The sequence below is a fragment of the Anabas testudineus genome, chromosome 18, assembly GCF_900324465.2.
Source record: "Anabas testudineus chromosome 18, fAnaTes1.2, whole genome shotgun sequence".
Classification (NCBI taxonomy): domain Eukaryota; kingdom Metazoa; phylum Chordata; class Actinopteri; order Anabantiformes; family Anabantidae; genus Anabas; species Anabas testudineus.
Genome location: NC_046627.1, coordinates 28,182,788 through 28,195,097, shown reverse-complemented (window position 1 = coordinate 28,195,097; position 12,310 = coordinate 28,182,788). Strand labels below are relative to the sequence as shown.

General features: G+C 43.1%; 1 protein-coding gene across 1 annotated transcript in view; it reads right to left on the bottom strand.

Annotated features, from left to right (window-relative positions):
• Positions 1-271: 271 nt before the first annotated feature.
• Positions 272-12,310, bottom strand: part of nrxn2b (neurexin 2b) — a 493,790-nt gene continuing 481,751 nt past the window's right edge. Inside the window, exons 21-22 of the mRNA XM_026352346.1 lie at positions 11,704-11,782; positions 272-3,319 (exon numbers count right to left, since the gene is read on the bottom strand). Of these exons, the coding sequence (XP_026208131.1) occupies positions 2,427-3,319; positions 11,704-11,782 (972 nt within the window). The 3' untranslated portion in view covers positions 272-2,426. The remainder of the gene's footprint in view (positions 3,320-11,703; positions 11,783-12,310) is intronic.

Genomic DNA, 12,310 nt, shown 5'->3' with positions numbered 1-12,310 from the left:
GTAGGATTACCCAGCATCCTGGTACATCAAATGTAGTCTTGATGTATAAATCAAGCACAGCTATTTCTATAACTGTCCAGTCCTCTACCTGTGTGATTTAAGAAAAGAAATTGACTTAAAGACCATGAAGACCAAAAGGAGACCATAAAGAGACCACACAACAAGGGGGGTAAGAAGTATATAACCAAGTGTATTCCCTCTGTTAATGTACACATATTTAGAGTCATCTCACTGGAACACTTTACAATAACATTTAGAAAGAACAGGAAGATACTGGGAGGAGTGTGTTTGGAATGAAGAAAAGAGAAACCAGACAAACGGGACAGGAGCGCGCATAGATGGAGCCTGTCAAATGAAACCGGCTGCCATCTTGTCTCCAGCCTCATAGACAGAAATAGATATAAAACAAATAAAAATGGATGATAAGAGCCTGCTTTCTCCACAGGGTATGGGGACATACAATCTGCCATACAGAGAAAAAAGGAGCAGATGCAGGACAAAAAAAATAAAAAATAGATTGAGGATGACAGATGGAGGATGGAATAAAAGGAGAGACACTTTACTCCCCTGGAAAAGGAGAAGGTGTGATTTCATCTTCATAACCCAAATCACATTTGCTCAATTACCAAAAGAAAATACATAGAAATTTCAGTTTCCCAGAATCAGTCTTTTTTTTGTCTCCAAACAGGAATGATAGCAGGGAAAACACATTTCTCTTAATAATGGGATGAGAGTCAAATATTTAGACATTTCACAAACTTTTTTCAGGATTTTCTTTTCTTTTCATGGTACAGTTTTCTTTTTTTTAATAGAGTTGAGAAAATTGGAATACTAGAGTTCTGTTGTACATCTTCCAGGGAACTGCCATTTCACCTTTTATTTGTGTGCTCTGCCCCACACAGTTTGCTTTGCCCATTGGCTGCCGTCAGTCCAGTCAGGCTAGAGAGGGGTGAAAGACAGGCGCTTCTTTTCACCTGCAAGGTCCGTCTCTCTCTCTCTCTCTCTCTCTCTCTCTCGTTCTCTCCATAATGGAACTCCAGCAAGAATGATTTCAGAGTTTCCCAGAAATGTCTCTCATTTCTCCAGAGAAAAGACTCAAATAAAAGGAAAAAATAAAAAAAGCAAACCAAAGTGACTGAGTCTCGCAGCAAGGCATTGCATCAGCCAATATGGTTCATGAGGGGGTAGGGAGGGGCGGTCTGGCAGGGGGAGCAAGAGATTGAGAGGTGAAACTGTTCTGATGTCAAAAATCCTCAAGTCCACCTTCGCTGTGCATTACCTGCAAACGCTAATTTTTCCACTCCCGCGATTTAGGTCCATAGGTTTCTGCAACGTCTATACATATATTTATAATTATATAGAACAGAGTTCATCTTGTTTGCTGGAGGTTTTTTCTGTTTTCGATGATTAGTAAGTGTGAGGATGTGACACAGTTTCTCTGCTGGCCACTAGAGGGCACCTCATAGCCCTGGATACACATGACACAGATCTGCTGGAACAAAGGACGACCAAGGGGGTTTTGGCCTCAACAAGTTTTTGGCGGCTAAACGTACAAGTTAGCATCCATTAGTTTGGAGCGGTGGTATCTCACATAGTTGCTACGTTGAACGTCGTTATAATCTTCAGTCATCATCATATTTTTTGTTTTTTAAACTCCACTGAAAGAAAAAGTTTTTGTCTCTTCGTAAATGAATACTACATGCTTGAAACACGGCAGAGTTTACGTTGCATCGGGCTGCTGCGCACCGTAGACAAGGAGAGAAACGGATTACATGAGCGAATGATCGAGAGAGAGAGAAAGAGAGATCAGAGATGTCGAACACTTACAGAGGTGGGAGAGCTGGATTTGACACCGTTTTTCTGTAAGCTGGCAGTATATTGATTTTTACAGAGGGACGTCAAGTTGATAATTCAAGCCTAGTTGGAAAATAATGTTGATACTGACTAAGGTGACGGCTTACACCACAAGCTCACTTCTGAATGAAGTACAGACCCTGACACAAATACTGATGGTGGCGCTTTCCTACAGTACTCGAGATATTAAATAAGCTGTCATATGCTAACCCATAAGTCACTGTTTTATCAGCATTTGGTACACGGATGTTGGCACAGTATGTGTTGAGAGCTGAGGTGTAATAGCCTTCCCTTAAATCCACACCGTAGTCCACGTTTAATAAACCAAATCAATCAAAGCAATGCTGAAAGGTGTGAACAGAACCATGGTCACCTTGCCAACTTGTTTTGCAGCCTCCATCTGATTAGACTAGAATTGGTAACATGTATGGCCACCTGACAATACTGAGTTTTACAATAAATGACCCTCTAGGTTCCATATACTGCCTTTTCTCCGTGCTCCTCCTCTCTCTCTCTTTCTCTCGTCTTATTCTTTCTCTAAGTGTGTCTCTCTGTGTCACAGCAGTACTCCCTCAGACGTAGTACTCTTTGTCTTTGTTCTTCTTGTTCTTGGTGACTGTCTTGGCAGTGCTGGGCTGTTTCTCTTTCACCAGGGCTCCGTTGCTCTGCGTGGCTGAGTTACTGATGTAGTTGCGGCTCTGGTCTACCTGGTAGGAGCCCTCATCGCGGTTGCGGTACTTGTACATGGCGTAGAGCAGGATCAGGATGCAGAGGGCGGCTGCTGCCACGATACCCACTACCATTCCTGTAGTGCTGCTGGACTGCTGCACCTCCACAGCACCTGGAAGCCCTCTCTCAGGAGACGTGGGGTCTGGAGTGGGAACATGGGGGAAATTTGGGGGGTAGGTTATTCCAGGGACTTTGCGGTGGCCTGGATCTGACGAGGGGTGGGCCGGCGGCAGCAGCACCTGATCCCGGGTGTTCATTTTCCCAGCAGGAATGTTGTTGCTGCTACTGCTGCTGCCACTAGCGCCCGGCTTGATGCGTGGGCTGAGCTGGTCGGGATTGGCCGTGGGAGTGGAGGAGAGAGGTGGGCGGTGGGAGTTGGGGAAGCGGGAGAAATGGCGGTCTCGGGGGTTCTGGACGCCACCCTCAACGGCCGGGGGAGGAGGGAGGACAGTCCTGTCGGTGACCAGGGGGGAGTTTTTATAATAGTCCTCATCATCAGACTCTGTCATCTCCCCCGAGCCGTACGCCGACACCTCGATGGTCTCCTCGCAGTCTTCCTGGTCCAAGGGGCAGGGGGGACGGCCATTGGGCAAGGGGAGGGACTCTTTGGTGGTTTCAAGTAGGGTAAGGAAAGGGCGATAGGTGGTGGGGGGTGGGGGGATTACTGGGTAGCGGGTAGCGATGGATGGGGGGTCTAAGGAGTCCACCGTTATTATGGGCAACACTAATTCACCTCCTAGGACAAGAAAGAGACAACGGAGGAAAAGAGTGTTAGAGAACACGTCAGAGAGAGACCACCTGCAGATCAACAGAAGAAAAACAGTTCAAATGAATACAGCAACACCAGTATTAGAACAGCACTAAAACCTAACATGAGGTTAGTTATATAAGTTTAGTTAGTCTGTTCTATTTAAAAAGTTAATATGCTGACTAACTGTGAACTGAAGTAAAATACAAGCTGAGAAGATAATACTCTATCCTGCACCTGTTCCTGACTGCTCTGACCTCACTCCCTGTACTGCACAGACCTAAATGTTAATAATACAGGATAAAAACAGACTACAAATTAACACTGCACATCTTAACATCTATTGTACTACACAGCCTAGCCTTCACTGCTAACTTTCTAGACTTGCCTAGGCTTACTACACTAACGCTCAGATGTCTCTGCTGTCATTGGTTAAATAAGATAGCAAACCACGAGGTTCAGGTCACTTACATCAACAAATTGGCCGCATGATTTTTGCATGAAAAAAAAAATTACAAAAAGAAAGCTGTGTAAGATTGTTCTCGGATAGTGATAAACAACCCCCCAACCCGTTCTTTACCTCCTCTCCTCTTTCTTTTACTGGGTAGAAAACAATCATACTGTAAAAATTATAAATATTGTTGAATTATTCATTCTGATTTTTTTTTTTTTTTTTTTAAACCCAAATTCTCATAAAGAATGGGCTCAACCAACCCCCACCCCCCACCCTCCCACCCTCGGGCATGGTGGTTTCTATGGCTCATTTCTAATTAGCTTAATCGCTATGCAAACCCTCAGGAGCGGCTGCAGGAAACGGATGCCCCTAATTTCTAACCAAAACTCTCAGTACACACTACATTACACTGAGAGACAGAGTATTAAACACTACTGCTCCCTTTTCTTACATGTCCCTGATGCCTACTTCCCTCCCAAACACCACACATAAACACATGGGGCAGTCACGCTCTTCTTTAACAGCTACAAAATTGTCTTAATGAGCCAGAATTTCTCGTCAGGCTTCAGTAATTTGATTGTAGCCCACTGTGAAATGAACATCCAGATTAAATGAAGATTATTGGGTGTTAAAGTAATTTAGTAAGTTACATTCAGTGAGGAGCATAAAAGGTTGAACATATAGTGGATATGTTAACAGAACATGGCAGAATATTAATAACAGTTGGTTTACACACTACATTTTACTTCATAAGTCAGTCTGGCATATGTGTAAGGGTAACAGTCAAGGAAACGATTTAAAACATGGCAGGGGAGGCTAGATTATGGTACATTTTTGTGGGGAGAAAAAGGGAAGGTAACAGTAAAACATGACCAAAGAAATGCCAACATCACCAGCATAAAATCATGACTCTGGCTCTTTGTTCATTTGATGAGGTAAATCAGAGTTACTCAGTCAGGCAGGGGTTGGGTCAGACAGTTCAGGGATGATAGGGGAAGTCTAAAGGGAAGTTTTTGCTTAAATATTTTTTTAAATCCCCCGTGGCCAGCTCAGCCACGCTTCAAGACCTCAAACCCAGATCCACCCCCCCACCTCCCCCCTCCCAAACCTTGTCATGTTATGCAACCATACATTTTCACTCATAGTACAGCAAAGGCTTTGTTACAAAGGGTGAAGCATTGAGTTAACAAAGCCACGGCAACATTTCAGCATACAACAACACACTTAAGAGAAAAGGCCCTTGAAATTAAGCAAAATGTGAGAGCTGTAAGGAAAAAAATACTTAAGTAAATCTTCCACCCTTTGTCTAACTTTTTATTTCAGTGCTGGAAAGGCTAGTTTCCATGGCAATGCTTAAGCTATATCTGTTATTTATATGATATTTCTTTCTGTGTTTGAGGGCTGCATTTCACCTTGAAGGCTGAGAGGACAGCAGAGTGTGGCGGCACATCTGAGGAACAAAGTGTAGCTATGTCGAGAAGGATTTTTCCAAGTGCATTGGGAATTTGTTTTTTTCTTAAGAAGACCAAAGTCACGGAAAAAGAAAAAACTTATTTCCTAGGAGATACAGGACACACATGTGGCTGAGGGTGACGAACGAGATGGAAGCGTCTATCTTTACTTTGCCATCTGTCTGTGTGACAGGGACGATGCAAGTGCAATTTCAAGCGTCATGTTTGCTGCTTGGCGTGAAGCCCACCCATTATGGAGGCGGTATCTCCACTCATTACGTGCCCCACTTACAGTACATGTGCCTGACATTGCACATGGATGGCATTGTTACTTGTAGCACTTACTGTAATTGTTCTACTTTAAGTCCAGATCATATGAGCTCACAAAACAGTGACAACAAAAGCGATGATGGCATTTTCCTCCTGAATGTCTTAGATATTTTAAAAGTGAATCATTGTTCCCCCAAACTGCTAACACCACTCTGCTGTACTCTTATAATAAAGGCCACAGCCTGAAGGCCTTATGGCATCATCCAGTGTGACGGGCAGGCATTGGCTAGGAAAGGAAAAACATTTTCCTCAGCCTAACCCTCATACACAGAGGGAACCACATCTGAGCACTGTAGGCAGTTATCAAGTGAAGCATCTTTTCATTTCCTGTTGTGTGACCCACACTGACTGCACCCACAGTTTAACCCAATCAACAGCTTCAATTGGCTGTCCCCTTTCCCCCGCGACTGCACCTTACTCGCTCTGTATGCGGCTCTGATTGTTCAGTTAACACCCAGATGCAGGTTGCCGACCGGCTGAGAAAGTTGACTTGAGTTAGTGGGGGAAGAAAAAGAAGACGAAAAAGAAAAAAAAATAACATGTCATGATCACAGACATGTTCTCCTGCTGAGAGCTGCCAAGAACCACATACTGACTTAAAACCATAGCTAATCCAAGATTTGATGGATTTTAACAAGCAGGGGGCTGTCAGTGTCAAGTTAGCATGAGACATTTAGGTATTTGAACCCTGGCGCAAGCTATGTAATCATTTCATTTTACATCAAAGCCCTCTTTGGACTGACTCACCTTGTCACTTGAACCAAAACCAGGCCTGACTGAGATCAGTCTTGAGCCAACGGTGCTGAGAAAATACATCTACCATGAGCCCAATGTGTGGGGGTTTCTTTTTATAACGTAACAGTGTCATTTAAGTGTTAAAGGGAGAAACAATGTGAGATATTCAGCCTGATTGATCGAGTTTGACTCCATTGATTTCAACAGCTGAGGCAGTGAAATCACGGTGAGCCCGCATGATGAAATTTCGTCTTTATCTCTACCCACACGCCACTCCACAGTATGAGTCATCCCCCTCTATTTACTCAGAATGAGAACAGGGCACATTGATACTGATGCATCTATGTCGGTCTCCTGACAAACATCGTTACTGTGCCAATCACGTCGCCTTGCTCACATCCATTCGAAATATTTAGAGCAAAAAGGTTGTTTGGGGTTTGAGCGTTCTATAATTCAGCTTTGATTAGGCTGCAGATGAAAAGTCCAACAGCGCCTCCGAGCATGAGACATTCTCCCTTGCTTGCTCTTAAATTAGGCCACAATAGGTACAATTATGGCCATGGAAGCTGTGCACCAGCTTCGTGCTTGTGGCTCAATAAACTGTTTAAAATGCTGCATTTGCTGCTGTCGCTCTCAGGCAAAGTGAATTATTCTGACACAAAGGGATGATGTCCCTCTCATATCATGTCTCACTGAGAGTCACGTATCAGCTACAGTCAAAGTCACCTCGACACCATGAAGCTCGCTGGATGTGTTTTTGTCTGGCCAGTCTGGTATTACCTCACTCGATATAAATCTCACAACAAGCTGCACATGGGAATGTGACGCGGTGCTTCACCACCTTTCTGATGCTGCATTGGGCCCGTTTCAGGCCTGCTTCATGCACTCTGTATTTCGTTCTTTATTCCCATCAGGGTGCTGCAATGCAAACCAAGTGTATCTGCTTCAAATCTCCTCTCCAAAATAGGCCTTTACTTTGATACATTTCCTTTTCACCAACTGCAAAGCTAACAGGCGTCTGGAAAATTGAGTAAAAATGGAATAACTAGGTCATGTGTTTCAGACAAATTGTGAACCAGTGTTTCTCCACCGCACTCCTGGGACAAACTGTGATGTTTGTTTACAGTCTCAAGTGTGAGTAGAAAGATCCCAAGTGGCATGAAGAAGAAATCCCATTTTTTATCCACTACTTTGGGTTAACTTCAGATGTTATTTATAGTTTCAGTTAAATTCGTAATAAATAAATAAATGTTTGCATCATAAATAAATTGAGAACATACTGTGTATTGACTGGTAATGAGATGAACAGAACTTCATCAAGCGCTAACAACTCTGCTCCACCCAGCCTCCCCCCTTCCTGCTCTGCCATGCTCTGCTACCATCTGCTACGTTCTTACACCTCTCTGATTAGTGAGAAGTGCAATTCTTGATCCAAAACCTCCAGAAGCAGATATCTCTGCACTGCTGCAAGAACTGTTCAATGAGTCTGATCTCACAGGAGGGGTCAACAGCGCCTCTTTACAATATAACTAATTTGCAAAAAGTAACGTACTGTAATTTATATTATAATTTTGTATTAGTTGCTAAAGATGTATTAGTGGATATTAAACTGATTTTATTCAATTTCAGATTTTTCTATTGTGTTATTTAATGCCATTTGTCGTCTTATATCTTATACCTCCTTATACCTATCTTACTGTGTAATGTAGATCCGTAGTCTTTGTTCTTACTCACACATTTAAATCATTTTAAAAATATATATATGATCATGCAGCTAATGTGCAAAATTGACCATTCACCTCATTATATGCACAGTGTTGATATTGTCTAAACTCCCACATCATTTCCATAGAAAATAACAGTGCAGGTTTTAGAACAGATGTAATAATGCTGACCTGTTATCTGATCTCAGTGTTAGTGTTAGTGTTAGAGCTCATTCAGAGGATGCAGGTTCAAGCCTTGACATCTCAAAACATCAAACTTGTGGAACCTGCACTGTTTGCTGTGGCTGTTTGCCAGAATCTCTAAAAAATCGTTAACCAATATCAATAAATGATAACCTAAAGCAATCGACCAGGTTCTAAGTCACTCCAGGACAAGGGGGCTTAGCGGTCTGGGTTACCCCTCATATATCAGCCCATCTCTGAGTTTCACCTAAAAAGAACATTCACAGGTTGTCTATAGCGCGTCGTCTGATGAATTATTGAAGAGCTCCTCAAAGCTCTGATCTTGTCAGAGTAAAACCGATAGAGCGCCTACAACATCCTGGGACTGATAAGTAGTTGGGAGGCATGCAAGGAAAGCGAGGTTGTGACGAGGTAGAGAAAAGACTGAAAGTGAAATATGAAGATAAAATGAAAGAGATTTAATAAGCAAGGTTTGTTGTTAGAGGATACACTCGTATAATATCTTCTCTAATTGAGTGTTGCTGTATCTGAAGTTAGTTTCTATAGGTCTGTCTGCGTGTGTTCAGTTCATCACTCCATCCCCACTACATGTTTCATCTTCATAATCCAGGTCCCCACTTCCTGGCTCTTCTGACAGAGGCTCATTAACAGCACTGGGAGATCCAAACCAAAGCTTTAATTGGGTGATGTAATTAAGGCTCAGTCAAAGTCAAAGTTTAATTAGTCTGGTGGGAAAGGCTGGAATCGTGGACGCAAATTTCACTTTGCTCACTCGCTCAATTTTTACATCCTCTTCCTTCTTCCCTCCTTCTCTCCTCTCCCCGTTCCTTCGTTCTGCTTTAAGCGCAAAGGAACGTGACACAAATCTCAATGAGGGTCAGTCTCTTCCAGCTCCTTCCCACCTCATCTCTTGCTCGCATCTTTTTCTCAGCGCCCCGTCCTTTCTGTCTGTTCCGTGTCCACCCTGTGCCAGGCAGCAAGTGTGCGACTGTGGCTGTCTGCACAGTCATTGTCTGAGCTTTTCACACAGAGGGTCATCATTTAGCTCTAGACAGCCAAGAAACTCTGGGACCAAATGTAGTTGTAAGAAAACAAGCTGCATGCCTTCAATTGTGTGTTGTAACACTAGAGCTGCAGGTAAACACATCTATAAAGCAGATGGAGCTCCACTGACTTTATATAGGAAGGAGCTGTATTGATCCCTATGAATTCACAGAACTCATATCTCGCTTGACTTAATAGAAAATCCACAACTGTGCTTAACATTTTTTTTCTCTTTCCTGAAGGCAGTTCAATAACACCCAGCTGCTTTCTCGCATGTAATTGAAAACACTGGGAATTGGACCTATCATACAATGACTGCTACAGGCCTGCGTTTGTGGAGCGGCGATGGAGAGGGGACATGTTTTACAGACAATGTTGATTCTTCTCTCCATGTCCGCCGTGTTCACCAAGGCTTATCTGACCCAGTGGGCTCACTTGGCTGGAACTCTTCTCAGCATCTGGAAGGTGCGATACAGAGCGCGTGCGTGTTCGCGGGCGCGTTAGTCGTTCCTCTCAGGAGAGATGACTGCAGAGAGAAAAGTTTACACCCACAGAATGGGAGAGACAAGTGTCTGTCTGGAAAGGTGAGCACGTCTACTGCTCTCTGTGTTTGTATCGGCATATGCGGGCGCGCGTGTGAGAGAGAGAGAGAGAGAGAAAGTTGGATTTCCCCATGGGAGATTAATCCTGGGCATAGCATCCACCGAAAAACTCTCATTTCTCTTTCCTTCGATAAGAAGGGAATTGAGTCTCTATTTCGGTCCAAACCACCTACAGAGGAAACCGCGGGAGAGTGCTACACCTGAGTTTTTCAACACATGTTCAGATCAGTTTCTCCCCTCACAAACATAGCGATTGTGCTAATCTCCCGCTCTTTACAGTCCAACATATATTGTATATTATTGTTGCTGAGAAAATCTTTTAAAGTTTAGGGAGTGAAGCACCTCTCGCACCCCCTTTGTTTCTTTTTTTTCCTCTTTTTTAATAACATAGCTCTGCTCTACCATCAGGACATTAGAGTAGACTTTAGGATAATCTGATCACATTGTTGTATAATTCATGCTGGATCCATGTTGGGATTAGTGATACGTTGTCACTTTTGTAACTTGCATTTCTTTCTGTTTCATAAAATCATGTGGAATTAGCTCACGTGCATTCTCATTGTGGCTTTTCTTTCTTTGACAGCCTGGGAAACATGGCTTGAATTCAGTAAGCATTTCAGAGCAGGAAACCACTGCTAACTTGTCAGAAATTCTCAGAGTGATGACATTTTGGGAGTGGGAGCAAATAATCAGTATTCTGAACTTAGGAAATAACTCTTATCTACACCAAAATGTAGGAGAGCTCCGGAGGTGTCCTAACTGCTCAGGAGCTGCGCTGATCAGCTGAGCGTGAGCTCACTGAGATCAGTGAAACAAATGATTTTTAAGTCAATTATTATTGGCTAAATATACTGTATGTCAAAGATCAGAGAGTATTTTTTTTGTGCATTTCCAAAAGAGCGTGGTCCATCTGTCCATCTCCTCCTCAACAGTCTACGCCATGGTTAAAGTCTAAGCCACGCCTATTTTTTTGTGTTTTTTATTAGTGGTGTAATGATTTTCCATTCTCCACAGCTTGGTTCGATTTTTGCCCTATATATTATTAAAGTGACTCTAGAAGAAGTGTTTGTACTATTTTAAGTTGGCACTTTAACAGCATGTACTGTATATTGGCACCGTTTTAAAGATAGTTCATTGAGAAAATTTCTTGTTTTCATGCCACCCACACTCAAGTTAAATCAGTAAAGCTATATTACAAGAAAAATCATGTCAGACAGGGTCTTTCAGCATGAAATGCTATTAAATGTAACTCAGCCTGTCTCTTTTGTGTTTCTTACATTTTTTGGGAGCCCTCGCTGTAGCGGCTGCAGTAATGTGAATCACACTGCTACACTGTACATGGTTCTTGGCAGTTTTCAAATATGGCCAGCCTAATAGAGCTAGAAACCACATAGACAGGGAGTAAAACACATGGCCTTTAACTTCCACCTCCTGTCATGGTGTCAGAACATTGCTTGCCCTGCTGTTCACACTAACAGCGCCTCAGCTACCGGGCCTGCCAGGCTGCAGCTGTGTGCTGCGCAGAACAAGCTGCGTTTCCACGTTGGAACTATCCTGTCTTGTTAAAGTCGGGGCAGGAGATTGGTGCAACAGCTGGGTAAATGTCAGACACTACCACTTGGCTAAGCAATTGATGGACTACAGTGCTACTGATGGCCTGCTGCTTTGAAACCCAATAAGAAAGGGTGGAGGGCACACATATGGCTAATCAGAGGTGCATACAGAGTTCTGTGTGGTCTCAAAATGTCATATAAAAGCAGCAGTAGTATAGTAAGTATTTTGTTTCTAGGCTTCACTTTGTTTTTGACTACTAAGTAGAATGAAGACAGAACTCCCTGAGTTGACTCACCATTTCCAGGCTCACACTCCTCCAAATCTTCGTCATCGCTAGGACACTCAGCTGATGCTACCAAGAGGTCATCCGCATTCTGCAAGAACACAGGAAGGAGAGGAGATGGAGTCAGGACAAATTGTATTTGTGTAGGGGATACACAGAACATATAACAGGATTAAGCGTCTCTGGCAGTCACAGTGAACATCTCTGGCTTCACCGATATCTCCTTTCACACAAGCTAATACACCAGGGGAGGTACAATATGAAAAGGCTGTAGGTGAAAAATCTGTCTCTGGTTACGACATGAAGGTTTATTGTTGAGCAATTTGTTAGTAGGAGCAAATATGGTGGTAATATGGTGGTGGGTGTGCTTTATGAGTAGTGCCCATGTGTATTTATATAAGCAGTGATGTGAAGCCAAAGTGGAAAAACTTTCTGACCAAACACCAATCAAAGAGATGTAGCTGCTCTGAAACTGTGGGCCTCCTCCATCATGTGGGCACACACACAGACATCAGACAGTGAAAGAACTAGGATTTTCTTTACTGCATATATAGTATATACATGGAGTCTCTTTATTCCTGTTTATTCAGAATACTCCCTTTCTTGGAAGACTTGCTTG